The 18,754-nt window shown below is 40.6% G+C and overlaps 1 protein-coding gene across 1 annotated transcript in view; it reads right to left on the minus strand.

The window, feature by feature from the left end:
- The window catches only part of LOC134204059 (uncharacterized), a 249,619-nt gene that overhangs the window by 51,447 nt on the left and 179,418 nt on the right, over window positions 1-18,754 (minus strand). The window contains 3 exon segments of the mRNA XM_062678883.1: window positions 5,075-5,675; window positions 11,604-13,203; window positions 13,206-13,848. Coding sequence (XP_062534867.1) covers window positions 5,075-5,675; window positions 11,604-13,203; window positions 13,206-13,848 — 2,844 coding nt within the window.

Consider the following 18,754-nt stretch of genomic DNA (forward strand, 5'->3'; position numbering starts at 1 on the left):
GGCATTTCGTGCTATGACGATGACGATTGTCAGCCCTGGTTTTGAGATTCGAGTTGCACACGCTATTGTTTGCAATGACGAAAAGTGGACATGATAAATCTGTACCAAAATTGCACTGTTTGATTCACTTCACATGATCATTCTTGCTAATAAATCATGTTGCTGCAGTGAATACTCAGAATCCATGTTATCGTGCCACAATGCATAGCTCGACAAGGCATGAAGCGATAGATGAACTTTCCTTAGGAAAATTTTGAGGTCATGTCCATCAAACTATTCAATTTATTGCGTGATGCAGAGAATACACTATTTAAACACCTATGTACCCAAGCCTATTCAGAAAAAAATAGTCATGTAAGATGTAACTATTGTGCTGATGTTGGTTTTTCATTATAGCATCCAAATGATTATTATAATGGATTTTATGCAACTCATCTGAGTTGCATAATCGTCATTGAAGCACCCATTTCATTGGTATGGAAAAGTACGGCGTTTTCCCAAGCAAAGCTTGAGAGCAAATCGATAACTCGTTTTGATGTTGTGAAATCGCCGATTATGATTACTTAATTTAAACGTATAGCTGAAAAATCTTACTGTGGCATTAAATCGAAAACTATTCCTGCTATCGGTGAGAGCAAATCGAAAACTAATTTTGATATTGGTTTCTGATAATAAAATAAATACACATTTTGATGTCATATCATACAATTTAGAAATCTACAGCAAAATGAGTTCAAAATATGTAATCAATCATGATGATGATGAAACAAAGTATGATTTCAATTTGATGTCAAAATTAAAATGTGTTTTCTATATGCTCTCATTATGTTTTCCTCGGGTATACAATTCGGATACAGATTTTTGTGCGGGCTTCAGTGTTTATTGGGCGTAGTTTTTGTTATTTGTTATTGCTTTGCATTGATAAATGAAGATTTTTTTACTTACAATCTACGATAACGCTTTGCGAAAGATCATTTTATATTCCAGCTAGATGGTGCCAACAGTGAATGCTGTTTAGGCATCTCTTAATATGAATCTATTAGATTTTCTCCTTTGATCCTAGATGCAAATCAAATGGGAGGATTGCAAAAGATCTAATTTTATAATATCAAGACAAGTTGTCAGAAATTTTGGAGCGACATGTCCATGGAAACTGATTCCGTGCTCCATGTATTGTTATCGGAAAACATTTTAAGCAGATAAAGGAATTGAAATGGGCAATCATTCGTTATCATTCACTGCAGTTAATATACAATATACATGAATATGAAGATGCTGATTTTCTTTTAAATAAACACCTTTGGTTGAAGACACCTTGCGTGTATCCAACTTTATTGATCACGGTGTAGGGTCATGCGCTGATTCCCTTCATATCAAATTCTAATTCCCAATTCTTGCAAATGATCATTTGATAACTTATCACCAGGCGAGATAGAAAACTCAAAGGTGCAGCCCATTCGGATTGTACGCAAAGATGACGTAGGACTACGCAGCTATACGCAATGGATGGTGTTTGTTATCATAATTTGTGTCTCTTTATTAACATTGAGCAAACTGCTCAGAGGTTAACCGAATCAAGAAGCCGAACAGCAGCTCCCAGTTGGATGGACTTTGAGTCTCAAACCGTGGAAAAGGGATTAACACCACTCATCGGCCGCATCGCCGCTGAAGACACTCTACTGGCTTTCAGTGAATGACATCGAAATCTCAGAAGACACCATCCTCAAAAACGTCCGAAATAAAGGAGAGGATTGGGAGTGGCGCGAAACCAAGCGCAAACATATTTATTTGCAACGTTCGGTTTCCGCCCGCGATGAATACGTATATAGTTTTCTATAGCGCCGGTGATTTTCTTTTCGTCGGCGAAAAGTTTTCAGCATCGCCTTTGCTGGCACGGGATCGCTACGGACGCCACCAGCAATGCGATGGTTTTCCGTTGAAACCTCGACCAGAGTCCTCGTGCTGCTGAGTCCGCTTTGCGTGAAATCTTGTTCGACCGCTCTCTAAATAATCCCGATCAGCCCCCCCCCCCTTTTGTGCAGTCATAACGATTAACGAAAAGGCGGAGCTAATGGGATTAATTTATTAGATACAGGAATATGGAAGTATTTTTGTATTACATAATGAACATAATAGCAAAATACAAAAAGTTACAGTTTTGATGTAACTTTTCATGTTTGTTTGCTCAACATTCTGGGGCGACGATAGCGTACTGTCCGCAAAACTTGCACTGGAACACTCAGTTGGGCAACAAAATAACCTTTCTCAGTGGTTAATATGATATAAAATTGCTTCCATCTTCAAAAATGTAACGTTTTTCGAAAATATGTTTCACTGGTCAAAACGCCCCAGTGTAGGCAGGACGATATGACCTTACCAACTGGACACAAGCGCGGCGAGGTTGCAGCAGTTGCTTCCAAAATATATGGAAACTATTGAAATGTATTTCAAACCTAATTAAATGGACTTATGTTGGTTTTTTAATGTCAAGCACATAAGGATTTGTAACCTTTTTATTATGGGATTGATAAAATATTAACAAATGGCAATGAGGCGTCTTTGGCTAAGGTGGGGCGTATTGCCCAGGCACTTTATGAAAACCTTTTTTTACGACTTTTCAAAATAGCCAAATTTTGTGTTATCTGTAATATTTTTATATGACTACTCACGGGCAATGCATTTGCGACTTCATGGACTATCAAATAACACGAAGTTTGCATAAATTGCGTTGAAAAGTGAAAAGTTATCGAGGTATTGCCTTAGGGGGGGGGGGCATATTATACCGTCTTACCCTACCAACACATGGAAATTCAAAGCATCTTGTGAAATTTTCTTGCAAGATGCTGAATTCGGTTATTAGCTGTTAATTATTCAAAATACGTTTTGATGAAAAGAGCAACAAAATGAATTTGACCCAAGACGAAATTTTATTATAGTACAAAACATAATCGATTGGCATCTGTCGGTCTTATCGCCTTTGTGGATTCTATAGAAATTTTCCCCTAAAGTAGTGTCTTTATCGATTTGCATCTCGCGGGATCGCAACAGACGTCATTTTTGTAATCAACCCTTTCTTCACATAAAATGCTGGTTCGTAGAGGTCGAATGATGACCACCGACGCCGACGACCACCATCAATGCGATGCGTTGCCATAGTTTTCCGTTGAAAATGGTGCCAGTGCCATCGTGCTGCTGTTTCCGCTCACCTGCGTCCGTTCTGCGTGAAATCTTGTTCATACTGAGGATTAGACCCAAACCCACAAGTTGCTTGATTTGGTCCTCAGTATCGTTTTCCACATAGTAAAAAGTAGGATTTGAAAAATATGAACATGTCAATTGGAACAACAGATATTTCACTGATGGTTCTCGCATTAACGGATCCACTGGCTTCGGTGTTCTCAATGTAACTTCAACCACCTTCCGAAAACTTCAGGAACCGTGTTCGGTTTATGTTGCTGGGCTGGCCGCAATTACCTTCGCTTTGGGGATAATTTCCAATCAGCCCGTAGACCACTTGTGTTTATTCTGCGTCTCGTATGAGGTTAGGCGTTTCGAATGAAGTGACAATTGTCGATACCTCCTATTTAAATTACATGGTCCTCTCACGTGAGACGTTTCGAATCCGACACACAACGTGAACGCGCGAGCGTGGTTCAGAGGTGAGGACTTCATTCGCGTGATGTTGAGACTTATGTCCAATCACTATTCACTAAACGCACATCTGTTCAGAATAAACCTTGTCGATAGCAACTTATGTAGGTTATGATCACGTAGTTTGATTCTGCTCGGAAAATAACGCCTCCAGAGAGCAATTATTATATATTAGCCCGAGGTAAACATATATGCATATGGTCTACATATATGCAAGCCATTTATAGTTTCCTTCGTACTTCTGTCATCAAAATCTAATATTTTGATTTTTTTTCTTTCTTCAAAGTTTTTGTTTTTGTTTAGTCTCTGCTTTCTGTTCCGTAGAGCACCATAGCTCTTGCCATCCGGAAGATACTCCAGTCGAACCATTACTCGAGCACGACGACACGCCATATCGTCCCTGACTTCCAATGCCCGAATAAGAAGCTGAAATTCCCTGATCCCAAACCCTTAGCCCCATCCATTTTTAAACATTGTAAACTAACCTCAAGTAACCACGAGTACGTTGGTTTCAAGCCCTCTCTTACTAACTGGACAATAAAATGATATTGATTTTTTATATCACAAATAACCACAAATACCGTGAGAGACGTTTTTCGGAAGCTGTTACGATAATGAACTGATTCGTTAGGCTATTCTCCATGATAAATTTCTTTTAAAAAGTACCAATTTCGGGGGCACCGGTTCTGATGATGCATTTCAACTTGTTTTACACAGCTGTGCGAAAAAAAGATGGTCCCCAACATAAAATGAGCGAGAACAAAGCGTTTTATCAAACCCCCTCGGTAGGGGCCGCCTATCTGAATCATTTTTTTTCAACTTGTGTACAAGTGCAATAGACTTGTTTTCATGGCTTGTTATGATTCGAAGAGGTTTCTGCCTCTCTTTTATAGTTGCTCGTTATCTTTTGAGAGCGATTTCTGCAAACCCTGGTAAAAAGAAAGACGAAGATCGTTAACCTAAAACTTAAAAAACAAAACAATAACTTTGACCAAATGGAAATTTAAGCCATTTTATTCTGGAAGGAAAAAAATAAACTCAATTCAATCGCTATGAGTTGAGATTTTGATAATCCTACATGACCATTCTCATACAAATCAATGCTTGATGTGATGTTATAATTATTTTTACCAGCGAATTAAAATATAATGTTTCAAACTGATCTTTATTTTTTGTTGTGCTAGCTCGTGCTTTATTTTTCTGCAGAAGAAAGTTGCCACCGTAGGATTTCTTTCCACAGTTGAATCGCTATAAACAGTAAATAATAATTAAAATTTAATTGTGGCAACAAACTCACATACACTGCGCCGGTTGTCGAACGCAGACGGAATGTTATAGAGTGGCATTTTTGCATATGCGACAGGCAACGACCAGATTCAAAAATGGGAATGTGTTTACTGCGAGCAAATATTCATCAACTTACCAGGCACTTGAGAACAGCTGTGGGAAGCGCATTGCTGGCTGCATTATTGGGACTGGCGCCACCTGTAAGTTGCTCGGTTACGAGTTTTTCGCTTGACCCCTTCAACAATTCTGCGAGTAATTCTGGGGAAGCGACCAAGCTCTTTGGTTTTTCCGGCGAGCCAATGGCAAAACTGCGCTCGGACGGTGTGCGACTTGTCTGCGAATATCTGGTATCATCGAGGCTCCGTTTTTGGTGTTTCTCACAGTTTCCCGAGCTACGTTTACTGTGTTTCTCATGATGGTGGGTATTTTTGTCAGACAAATGAGAGTCCAATGAAAACTTTTTAGTCTCTAATTTATTTGGAGATTTTTCCGATTTATCGGAGTCTGTGCTTCTTTGCTCTATGTTTCCAAGGTGTCGTTTGCTGGTTGATGAGCTTTCCACACCCAAATCTGCCAATTTTGAAGGACTGGATGCTGTCCTATTGTGACTAGGAAGTGGCAGATTTGCGCTAGCTTTCCTTGGTTTGAAGAGCTTGCTTGAATAACGATCGTTGGTTTCATCCATAGACTGACTTCCACTACCTCGATTTCTGTTGAACGATGGGAACGAATGGGAGCTGTTGTGAATAATAGAAAAGAAGTCTGATTAATTAAGGACATTTAAGAAGAAAAAGATGAATATATTTTTAGGATGTCAATGAATGCTTTTTGTTTTAAATGCCGTCGTGTGTGCTTCTTCTTATAAATTGGAGGCTAGGTAGTTTGATCATTTTTAAAGTATGACGTTGATTTAGGTGTATTTTCCAATATCGTTATTTTTTATTTATTTATTTATTTATTTATTGTTGTATCCATCTGACATCATGGTCTTAATGTATAATACTTAATTAAGTTATACTAAACAATTAATTGAATATACGTGATGTACGCAAACGTTGTCGAAATGCTTCCGTAGATAAATTAAAGTCAAATAAAGAATATGCTTCTCGAAATGCTCTGCAAATAGAGTTGATTGGGTCATTGGCTCCATAAATAGTGTTCCTAGCTGATAGTTGTATCAGTTGCCTCGATCGAAGGATACGTTCAGGGGCATAAAAACGAACACGTTCCAGCAGAGCAGGGCAGTCGACTTCACCATGTATTAATTTGGCGCCATAAACTGCCCGGTTAGTTTTACGACGTACATGTAGTGGTTCAATTCCTAGTAAGGCACAACGGTGTTCATAAGGAGGCAAATTTAACGGGTCACGCCACGCCAGATTCCTCAATGCATGTCGAACAAATTTTCTTTGAACCGCTTCTATCCTCATGATCCATAATGTTTTATAAGGAGACCACACCACCGACGCAAATTCCAAAATGGATCTGACCAAAGAACAGTATAGGGCGCGCAGGCATATTGGGACGTTAAACTCTTTAGCAATCTTGAGGATGAAGCCTAGTTGACGATTGGCTTTTTCTACTACATAAGAGTAATGCAGCTTAAATGTTAGTTGGTAATCCAACAACACTCCAAGATCCTTCAGTTTATCCACACGTTCAATTTGTTGACCATTTATGCTGTAATCATATAATATGCTGTAATCATATAATACGCAAACTTGAAGGTAATTCATGAGACACCAACGAGCGAAGATATCCAAAAGCTTTTGAAGTTCCCTGCAATCTGCGTCACTTCGTACGACGAGGAAGATTTTCAAATCTTCAGCGTAAATTAGTAAACCACCGTCGGCCAGGAGAATACTAACATCGTTAAAGAATAACGTAAACTCCAGAGCTAGGCGTAAAGGAAAGTGATTCGGTTGCTACAATTTTTACGCATAGACTTCTACCATTAAGATACGACTGTAGCCAATTGCAAACTCTTTCCGTAAACCCGAGACGACGTAGCTTAGCCAACAGGATTCCATTTTTGGTGTTAAATTGCAGATTTTTTAGAAATTGTAAAAAAAATACAAAAGCCCCCGATTCAAAAGCCCCGCATGACGATTATCATAATACTGGATGAAAAAAAAAATCGGGGTTCCTCGATAATCGACCGGTGACTGACTCTAGTTGGTTATTTGGTCACAAAATAGAGGGAGATGGGTTCGTCGCTAAGAAGTTTGGTCATAGTTAAAAGTTATTTGCATGTTTTATGTAAAACTGAAGTTATGTCAACAATCTGATATGTTTATATAAATATTCACATGATTGATTTTCAGGAGAACATGGCCCTCCCAAGGGGCTGGGTAGGTAGGGATATTAAATATATGTGTCGTATGAGCATAAGAACATATGGAGACGCACGGTGCCTTTATGCGTTGATACATCAACTGTAAGTAATTTTGTTTGCAGATTATATTACATCTGAAATAAAATTAATTGTATACCAACATTTGTATGCAAACTTGTGTTAAGAAAAAATTGAACTTGAGTCAGAAAACGAAATCATACCGGTAATGATTTAAGGCTCCCCCAGACCTAAGCGATTTCATCGCCGCGACGGCGACAACTAGTCGCCGCGATTCTATCATTGGGTCGCAGCAGGTAGCGTTCTATATACGCTTCGTGTTTGGTGGAATCTTTATTTTTTTGCGGTGATCCATAGTAAGGCTGTGACAGAGTAATGTTTATCGATAATATATTTTTTTTTTATTCATTTCTTTATTTGGTACGCACTCTGTGTTTCTTAACCGCTACTGTGCCGTGATCTACTGTGGTATTCTGCTGTACAGAATCCACACAGAATCTATTTTTAGACATTCGTTGTTGTTATCATTGCCAGGTCCATTTCGTCGTGAGTCCATTGTGTCCTTTTGTCCGTATCGTGTATCCAATTGCTCGTTGCATTGTTTGGTTGCCGTTTATCCAGGTACGTTGGAGGAATGCCTCCGAGAAGAACAATTTGTCAGTCGTCATCGGGCAGCCGTGTCGGTAAGACGCGCACCCCAAAACGCCACCGTTTGGGCTGCACCTCAGGTGACTGACAAGGGCTTGGTGGAGGGGCTGGGAATCGAACCCATGACCGTCCGCTTATAAGGCGAACGTGTAGCCAACTACGCTACGGGACCCCCCTATCGATAATATTTATATAGGATTTATTAACTATATCTATATAGTAGACAAACTTGATTTTTTAGCACTTGTAGTATTTAGGTATCCTAAATTACCATTAATATCCTAGAAACAACATGTGCTGAATTTTTTTTTGCGACTAAATAAATATGGAACTACCAACGCTGGATGAGGTTAGAAATGCACTAAATGACCTCAAAAACAGTAAAGCTGCTGGGAAGTACGAGATCCCAGTCAAGCGTCACAAACTTGGAAGTGAACAACTGCATTAGTGGATCCACCACATTATACAAGAAATATGGAACGATGAAGAACTGCCTACCGACTGGTTGGATGGCGTCATATGCTCGATCTATGGGAAAGAGCACGTATTAGAGTGTGCCAACTACAGTGGGATTACCCTTCTAAACTCGGCTTACAAAATTCTGTCACGTATTCTATTCAAAGACTGAGACCGCTTGAGGAGTCCTTCGTCGGCAAATACCAGGCAGGTTTTCGTGAGGGATGATCAACGACGGATCAAATGTTTAGCCTGCGGATGATCCTCGATAAATTCCTGGAGTACAACCAGCAGACTCACCATCTATCTGTTCATTGATTTTGACGCAGCATACGATTCAGTGAAAAGAAATGAGTTATGACAGAAAGTGTCTGAACATGGTGAAACTGATAAGGCTTAAACGTGCAACACACTCTAAACACTCTAAATCAAGTATTCGGATTGCAGACGAGTCAACGTCGTCTGTGATCTTAAATCGATTGAAGCAAGGTGTTGAACTTCCGAATTTATTGTTCAATTGTTTTCAATTCAGAAAAACTCCATGTTTTCCGAATAACATTGAATTATATCGGCGTCTGTATCAAGGAATTTCAATAACTCCAAAATATTTGCTTTATTAGCATTGTTGGTAGGACAATTTTCTTCTTTTCTCATATTATTCAAATCGAGTGTTGGATATTTTTCTTCACCCTCCTGCTTCCGATGGCATATCCGGCCATCGACCAAATCATTTCATAGTTGGATACTATTGACCAAACTATGTGTATAAGAGTCTCCAGTGCACCAACAGGATTTTCCTTTATCTGAATAGATCCGATGTTGATTTCTTCCACCAATTAACCAACTTGATCCGACGAGGTCTAATAGCGATTCCGACCAACTCCGAACACCGATCAACCTACCTCATTTCATTGACCCAACTAGGTCCATGGCATCTCCAAACAATCCGAAGGCTTACTCAAGATTTGAATTTTCTTGATCCGAATAGGACCGATGGCGATTCCGGCCTTCAACCAATCCACTTAAGAGTAACTTTTCATGATTCAACTAGGTCCGAAATGCGATTCTGGCAATCGACCACCTCACCCTTGAATGGAGTTTTATTATTCCAACCACATATGTCCAATAGTAGTTCCAAACCATGGTCAGGCCCACTTCAAAGTTAGATTTTCCTTGATTCGATTGCGATTCTGAGCACTGAGTTTCACTGTTTTTACTCAAAATTGATTATATTTGCAGTCTAATGAAACCATAAAGTTGTGCCAAATACTGCTTTTTATTGTTGAAACAATTCGGTGAAAGTTGGAAGGTGCAAATTTTGATAAAGCTCTACACTGCCCCTATTCGCATAAGCGTCCCATGTCAGTTTTCTTCAACTTGAGTAATATACCGTTGAATTGTTTAAACTCGTTTTACATGGAGAAATACAAAAAATTCTAATAAATTGATAATGATTGATAAAAATTGAAAATTTGGCCTAATTTTCTTCTCCTGTATACATTGCCATGGAACTATTGAATGGACCATAATTATGTTTATTCGTTGCGCAAAAGAGTATAAAAATCTGGAATGTGACTGTTATGCGAAGAAATGGCAAGATGGGACTACACAAGTGGGTTTTGATTATCAGATTTCTAGAACAAAGCCTATGATTTTATAAGTTTTTCTTAGATGAGGTCATTTCAAACTTATTCCTGGATGAATATCAAAATCGTCAAAAATCGACATGGGATTCTTATGCAAATCGCGGCAGTACAGCTACCATAGAAAGGAAAGGGTTAACCAATTTCGAACATATATTACCGGTCAGGCTTGTAAAATGTCATCTGCATATCATATGACTAATTTGTTCATCACTTTCTTTAGAAGCAAATTTATTCTATAATTTTAGATGTACTCATAACGCTTGAGAAGGGCTATATTTTTGTCCAAGGGTACATTGCTCTAAATATAACATCTGAGGCTGGAGAGTGAAAACTCTCCAAAATGTCATTTTGCCTCAGATGACATATTGACCCCAGATGACATATTGACAGCAATGGGTCTTCCACGAAAGGCTGAATCACATAAATCTTACATGAGGCTAAACTAACAAAAGGCTGAACAATCGTGAGAAACCAATTTTAGGGGAAGAATTCATATTTGACGTTAAAGGCACAAACTAACATGATCGGAAACCATTTGCGACCTCTTTGTGTTCTTCCAATTTTTATATGGAATTCTTATTTTTTAGTCTATACAGCTCAAAAAATGTTGGGTAAAATTTGGGAAAGGAACAATACTTTATTGTTCTTGGTTCTTGTATGTATTTGGTTTTAATTCTTGCCAAGATTACTTTCTTATTTTTTATTTTTTTATTTTTTACTCTTGTCTCTTCTTCCTTCTTCTTTATCCTTCTTTATTCTTTCTTCTGTCTTCCTACTCCATTCTCCCTTTTTTTCTTCTTCCATCTTTTTTATTCCATTTTTCCTTTTTCCTTCTTTTTTCTTCAACCCTTCTAGTTCCTTCTTCCTGTTTCTTTATTCCTTATTTGTTCTACCTTCTTCCTTCTTAGTTCTTCCTCCATAGTTCTTCCTTCTTAATTCGTCCTTCCTTGTCCAATTTCCTTCTTCCTTTTTCTTTTTTCTTCTTCCTACTTCTTTTTTTCTGGTTTCTCCTTCCTTCAGTTTTATTTGTTCTTCTTTTTCCGACAGCAATGTCTTGTTAGACAAAGTTGTAGGCACATTTAAGCGCTATAAGTTCGTCATACATCATGAATTGATAGCTACCTTCTGGAAAAAGTTCTGGGAAAATTATACAAACGATTGCAATTGACATTTTACAACACTGACCGGTGCTTGCAAAAACCAAAAAGGAGTAGTCATTTAGTGCATCACGCAAAAAAATTTGATTGTGACCTTCCTCCCCTCGACCCCTTCGTCAAGATATTTGTTTTAAATATCTAAACGAATAATAAAAATTTAAAGAAATCCTGAACCCATCTTATTTGTGATCTACTTTAGAACTGTAAAAAGCTTCAGCAATTTTTATGAGATTATAATCCACTTGTATAGTCGGATTATAATCTCATAAAAATTCCATACATCATTTGCGTGAAAATCTATCACAAAATTTCAACACAGATCTATCTATACTATAGATTCTAAAGCCATCATGCATGCTTAGTGTAAGAAAAAGGCGAAAATTCAAACATGATATTCACTCTTACCTCTCGTGCCTGGCGAGTTCCTCTAGAATTTCATTATATTGCACTTTGGATGGTTTTTTCATTTCCGCCTCAAGCATTTGACCATACGGGCCCCGGAGTGGTCTTTTGGAGTACCTTTTCAAGTCATGTTCACTCGACGGGGCTGGCGACGCACTGGTTCTATCTCTCGAGGATGCACGCTCGCTCTCATTATCCGACACCGAATCGCAACGTAAGAATATGTTTTTGAACGAGCGAACGGGAACCGAAGAAATTGGTGTAGAATCGTCCTTTTCGTCGGAGCTCTGATATGTTAAACTTTTTCTACGAGACCCCCGGGGCCATTCCGGCCGCGAGTTATCCGAATCCGGAGTATAAGGTCCTAGAAGAAATGGATCTGGTCCATGCAGTATACTGGAATCTCTCATCTTATCTGGGGATGATGTGATATCCTTAGAGCTGAGATCTGTGCAGCTTTCGCCACTGAGATCTATGCTGGAATCTTTCTCTATTTTAAGTCTAGGTCGCCAGTTATCATCGGGGGTACAATTATCATTGGAATCAGATTCTGGATCTAGATTCGTGTCTATTGCAGGCCATTGAATATAAATCCCTTTCCGTCGTTTGGACTTATCAATCCTTCGCTTTTCTTCAATCTCACTATTGCTATTATTGATAGCTTCACCACCATCCTCATTATTGCTATGGCGTTTTCGTACTTCAACGATCTCCCCCTCATTAGATTTTATTCTGATAAGTGATTCCTCTGGAGTTGGAGGTGTTTCAATAATAGTAGTGGTTGTTTCTGTATCTGGCTCTGTACAAATAATCGATACGGGCGGCGTGCACATAAAAGTTTCATTTTCAAATTGATCGTTCAAATTGACTGCACAATCCAGCACTGGCTCCATAAACTGTTCCTCTGTTTCATCAACATTTTCAAGTGTTGATGCTTCCGGCTCCACAATTTCAGGTGGACTTTCTACAACAATAGTTTCTACTGGATTCAAATGTACCTCTTTTGGCTCGGATATACTTTCGCTTGGCTCTATAATACTGTCTAAACAATCCGACAATTTGGTGCATTCGTTCATGGACGCATCGATCCATTGCTCAGAAGGTCGAGCTGTGCTCCATTCACTAACCACGCAATCGTATACTGGTACAGGAATCAAACAAGTTGTAGCTTGTTGTAGGCATTCTTCATCTTTGGCCAGCGATTGTGGTGTTATTGGAATTCCTTCTTCTATCAATGGTTCCAGTATCATCTCGGATGCCTGGACCGCATTGATTTCGGCTTTTTTCTGTATGCTGTTCTCATTTTCAATCGTTTCCGAATGTTCTGCTTCCGGATCTTCAACGATTGTCTCAATATCGGAGTTTCTGTTGGAGGATAGCTCTTTTCCGTCGAATCCTTCGACACGATCGAAAATGTCCGGAGGGGTTAGATTGATATTAAGTTCTGTTTTCTTTAGAGGGATTTTTGAAATGCTATTATCGTCCATCGACACACCGGGTTCGGAGACTGCTGGACTACAACTACGAGTAAACTCTTTCTTGTTTCTTGGAAGCGTTACATTATCTACTGCAGAGCTTTCCTTTCCACGCATCAAGCTGTTTTAATGGCACCTAAAGCTGAACGTATGTATTTACCGGATGAATAGTCTACTTGAGAGAAGGAAGCGCTTCGGAATGGAATAGTCTTCTGGGTATAGGAACCAATTATCGTTCTAGATTCTGGTCTGGACAATTTGGTGAATATATCATCTTCTTCTTTGAATGGTGTGCTTGGTGCTTCAGCAAGCACATTACTTTCTTTGGTAGGAGAACATTGTAAACATTCTAAATTAGATGTGCTCACATTTGCACGAAGGCAAGTTTTATGTTCACTCAGAGGAGAACTTGGAGTGGATGCTCGATTACTTTCAACGAATTGATAAGGAAAATCAATCGAGCGAGATTCTTTGGATTTAACTAAATTGCTGCCATTGTCCTCTCTCCGTAAGGAATCTATGTTTAAAAGACTGGCACTTGATAAGCTTGAATTTTGTCTTTCGAAGGTTTTATCGAGGCTCTGGGATGCTTTGGGTCGACGTGGGGGTGGTACGGGTGCACGTGTTCCTTTCAACAGTTCAGTAAGCTCTCTGAGACGTTCAGTTTTAGTACCACCGTGTTTATCGCCTGTTTTAGCTTCGCTCGATCCAGATGTTGTCTTTTTCACTAGTTTTTGTAATCGATCCAAGGTGTTGTTTCGCTTTTCCATTATCTGTGAATTTGAACAAGAAAAAATGGAAGGATGAGATATTGCCTGATTTTAATTTTATTAAGTACAAACGTTTTTAAGTTAATCAAATAGAGATGTTGCTAGAAATTCTATCACGAAGCTAAAATCTTCGAGTTCAAGGTATACTATATGACTTGAAGGTTAAGTAAGCCAAACTCAATATCAGTGAGTTTGTAATGTTATTATTGGCTCGATTGGCATGCCAGCTCGTTCGGGAAATAGTGCACTATACATCGTACTATCACCGTGCACGCCTGCTCTTTCGACAATCTCTGATTCGTTCTACTTATCAGTGTGAATCAAGATGACCCAGCTATGCATATATATTAACAAACGTTACTGTGATCTTTGTGGACTCTCAGAGATAAACAGATAAATACCACAATTCAAACCGATTAAGTTGCATCAGCTCATATACGATTTCATTGGGTCGTAAATGAATTACAGAAACTTGTACATGACATTGATCGGTCATTTGGAGATGCTCTCTGAAAAATCTTTTCATGTACGGTGATCAAAAAACTTTCCCAAGGAATAGCAAAATGCAATGCGGTTCGAATACGGGACGAGGCATAAAGAAAAGAAGTACGACTTTTGTATGAATCTTCGAATAAGCCAGCAATCGCTAGAACTAGCCGAATAGTATGTCTTGTTAAGAGTAGTCACCATGCTACTACCCAAGCCGTTCATGGGCGAACGTTAGGCAAAATAACAGCGATTTCAACAAGGGTGTTCTTAAAATTGGCCCTCAATCGTTATGGATCCTTGAGATAGATGCAAGAGATAGTTTCATCGGCGGGCTCCCCTACTCAAAACCTAACCAAATGGTTAATGAAAGAGTTCCAAAGTATGACGAAACCATTCCCCAGCAGGTCAGTCATCAACATCCAAGAGTGCGCCCATAAGCTGTTGGAACATTACCCGAGAAATGGAAGAGATACATCGACAATATTTCCAGCATTATCAACCAAAAGTATCTACCCAGGATTTTGGAAGCGATAAACAACGTACATAAGGACAATTCCCCCACTTCCTTTTTCCCCGAATGTAACATTTCACCCAATGTAACTACTCCGAATGTAACAATTTCCTGAATGTAACATTTCCCCGAAAATAAAGTATCTCCTGAAAATAAATGTTTGCAATCCACTGTATGCGTCCGAAGAGAGCAGCGCTCAAAGATACGTTCAAGAGTGTCTTATTGGAGATTATCAGCCCAAGATCCTTTTATTGCTGTTAAGTTATACAGATATCAGAGTACAGTGTTTTTCAAGGTCGTTTTTGTTCTAAAGTAGTCGGACAACTGTTGCATTTTTAAACACTAGAACCGCGAAGAGAAATTCCGATTTTGGTTAATATTTTCATATTTATCTTTGAAATCAAAACTCCTGTCCTGTATATGTATACCTTCTTAATAAGTATTAGTCAATGGTTCTTCTAATTCTTATTATTACTGTCCCATTACTGTCCCATGTCCCACACTGGGACAGAGCCACATCGCAACTTAGCCACATCGCAACTCATTAAGCACTTCCACAGTTATTAACTGCGAGGTTTCTAAGCCAGGTTACCATTTTTGCATTCGTATATCATAAGGCTAGCACGATGATACTTTTATGTCCAGGGAAATCGAGACAATTTCCAATCCGAAAATCCGTAGTGGCCAGACTCCAAAAAACTCTTTCAAAAGACCACTCCAATGGTGTGGGTAGCCTCCGAAAGACGGATGGTTCGCTCACTGTAGAGCCTAGCGATAAACTGAGCGAATTGTTAAAGATCCACTTCCCTGATTCAATCCCTGAGTCGAGCATCGGCGACCAAGGCACTGGAACTGCTGTCTCAGATCCACAAGAGATCCAATCATGGGTTTCTGGATCTAAAAAAGACGCAATAAAGGTTGCAAAGGAAGCTTTCACTCGGGCCAGGGTTGAGAGGGCTGTGAGATCTTTCGAGCCATTTAAGTCTCCTGGCATGGATGGAATATTCCCAGCGTTGATCCAAAAAGACGAGAAAACACTGGTTCCACCCTTGGTTGAGATTTTTAAGGCGAGTCTGATTTTGGGGCACATACCTAACGATTGGCGTCAAATCCGGGTTGACTTCATTCCGAAGGCAAGCAAGAGAGATAAAACCAACCCCAAAGCATTCAGGCCGATAGGTTTATCCTCTGTAATGCTCAAAATTATGGAAAAGGTACTATGCGAGTACATAAATCACAAATTTATGAAAGCAATGCCTTTGTCAAAAAACCAATTCGCTCATCAAAGTGGAAAATCTACGATCTCGGCACTACATACGGTAGTTCAAAAAATCGAAAAAACACTTAATGCAAAAGAAATTGCTCTTGTAGCATTTCTTGATATTGAGGGCGCTTTCGATAACGCTTCTTATTCGTCTATAGGGTCAGCAATGTTTAGGAGAAAATTCGACCCATGCATTGTTACCTGGGTACATGCTATGCTAGCTAATCGGAAAATCTCCTCTGAGCTTAGCGGTTCATACATCACTGTTAAAGCAACAAGGGGGTGTCCGCAAGGCGGAGTGCTTTCTCCTTTGTTGTGGTCACTGGTGGTGGATGAGCTTCTAGACAGCTTAGAGAGAAGAGGCTTCGAAGTGGTTGGATATGCTTATGACGTTGTCATTATTGTACGAGGCAAATTCGAAAGTGTTATCGTGGAAAGAATGCAATCTGCCCTAAATCACACTTTTTCCTGGTGTCAAAAGTATCTTACTTTACTTACTTATGGATCCTGTACACCTCCGGTGGTGCAAAGGGCCGACTTGAAAGATCTCCATCCTGAGCGATGCCCGGCTATCGCTTTAACCTGTTGCCAGGTTAGATTTCGGTCGACTTCTTTTATTTCTTTATTGAGGCTTCGCCGCCATGAGCCTCTGGGTCTGCCTCTGCTGCGATGTCCCGCTGGGTTCCAGTCTAATGCTTGCTTACAGATTTCGTTTCCGCCCCTACGTAGAGTGTGGCCGACCCAGCCCCACTTCCGATCCCGAATTTCTGTTGCTATCGGCCTCTGGTGACAACGACGATGGAGCTCGTTGTTTGAGATCCAGTTGTGAGGCCACCAGGCCCGAATTATATACCGCAGACATCTGTTAATGAACACCTGCAGCCGTTGAGTGTTCTCCACTGATACACACCATGTTTCGCTGGCGTATAACAGCACAGATTTCACGTTAGAGTTGAAAATTCGTATTTTGGTGCGTTCACTTATCTGCCTGTTTTTCCAGATATTTCTTAAACTCGCAAAAGCAGCCCTTGCTTTCTTGATCCGTGCGCCTATGTCGATCTTGGTACCGCCGTCTGACGCCATTTGGCTACCAAGATATTGGAAGCTTTCAACATTCTCCACTGGTTGCCCGGCTACTGTGAAACTGGAAGGAGTCACCGTGTTTACATCCAACGATTTGGTTTTGTTGACGTTGATGACTAAACCTGCCGAGGAGGAGCGATCGGCAAGGTCGTTGAGCTTACTCTGCATATCAGAGCGCCGTTGCGCGAGTAGTGCAACGTCATCCGCCAATTCGAAGTCGTTTAGGTGCTCCATGGTTATAGGCTGCCATAACAGCCCGCGGTTTGGTTCACGGTCAATCGCATCTACCAGAATCTCATCGATTACGATGAGGAACAGTAACAGTGATAGAATACATCCTTGCCTCACACCAGCTACGACCCGGATAGGGTCGGACAGGACCCCATTGTGCAGCACTCTACACGAAAAGGCCTCGTACTGTGCCTCGATGAGGCCGATGATTTTCTCAGGAACCCCCTTGCGTCTCAGGGCGCCCCACATATTCTCGTGATTGAGACGGTCGAAAGCTTTTTCGTAGTCTATGAATACCAAGTAAAGGGACTCTTGGAATTCGTTGACTTGCTCCAAAATGATGCGGAGCGTGACAATATGGTCCACACAGGATCTTCCGGCACGGAATCCGGCTTGCTGCCGCCGGAGAGTCGCATCGATCTTCTCCTGAATCCGGGCTAGGATAATTTTGCACAGAACTTTGAGAACGGTACACAGCAACATAATGCCTCGCCAGTTATCGCATACAGTCAGGTCACCCTTTTGGGCACCTTCACTAAGATACCTTGCATCCAGTCGACCGGGAAAGTTGCGGTGTCCCAGATATTACGAAATAAACGATGCAGTAGTTGTGCGGATGTCATGGGGTCAGCTTTGAGCATCTCGGCTGATATGCGGTCGACCCCTGGGGCTTTATTCAATTTCATGCTTTGGATGGCTGTTTGAATCTCTAGCAGTGATGGAGCTTCGGTATTGACACGTGTTATACGTCGGATCCTAGGCAGATCATGCCGAGGTGGTGATGGCCTGGTTGGCACTTGAAAAAGTTGTTCGAAGTGCTCGAACCAGCGTTTCAGCTGGTCAGTTGGGTCGGTCAATAACTGATCATTCGCGTCTTTCACAGGCATCGTTGCATTCATCTTCGCCCCGCTTAAGCGTCGTGAGATATCGTAGAGGAGGCGAATGTCCCCGGTTGCGGCGGCTCTCTCTCCTTCGTCGGCCAGAGAGTCTGCCCACGCTCGCTTGTCCCGTCGACATGAGCGTTTTACTTCCTTCTCAAGAGCCGTGTATCGTTGACGGGCTAAGACTTTGGCTCCTCTCGTTTTCGATCGCTCTATCGCGGCTTTGGCTTCTCTTCGCTCCTCTATCTTCCTCCAGGTCTCATCGGTGATCCATTGTTTTCTCTGGGTGCGTAGCTCACCCAGATTGTTCTCGCTGGTAGCGATGAAGGCATTCTTGATGGCGGTCCATTGGTCTTCCACGCTGCCACCTTCCGGAATATCTGCAGCACGCGTCTCCAGTTCTTCAACGAAGGACCGTTTCACCGTGGCATCTTCCAGTCGGCGTGTGTT

Source organism: Armigeres subalbatus, unplaced genomic scaffold, assembly GCF_024139115.2.
Source record: "Armigeres subalbatus isolate Guangzhou_Male unplaced genomic scaffold, GZ_Asu_2 Contig377, whole genome shotgun sequence".
Taxonomy (NCBI): domain Eukaryota; kingdom Metazoa; phylum Arthropoda; class Insecta; order Diptera; family Culicidae; genus Armigeres; species Armigeres subalbatus.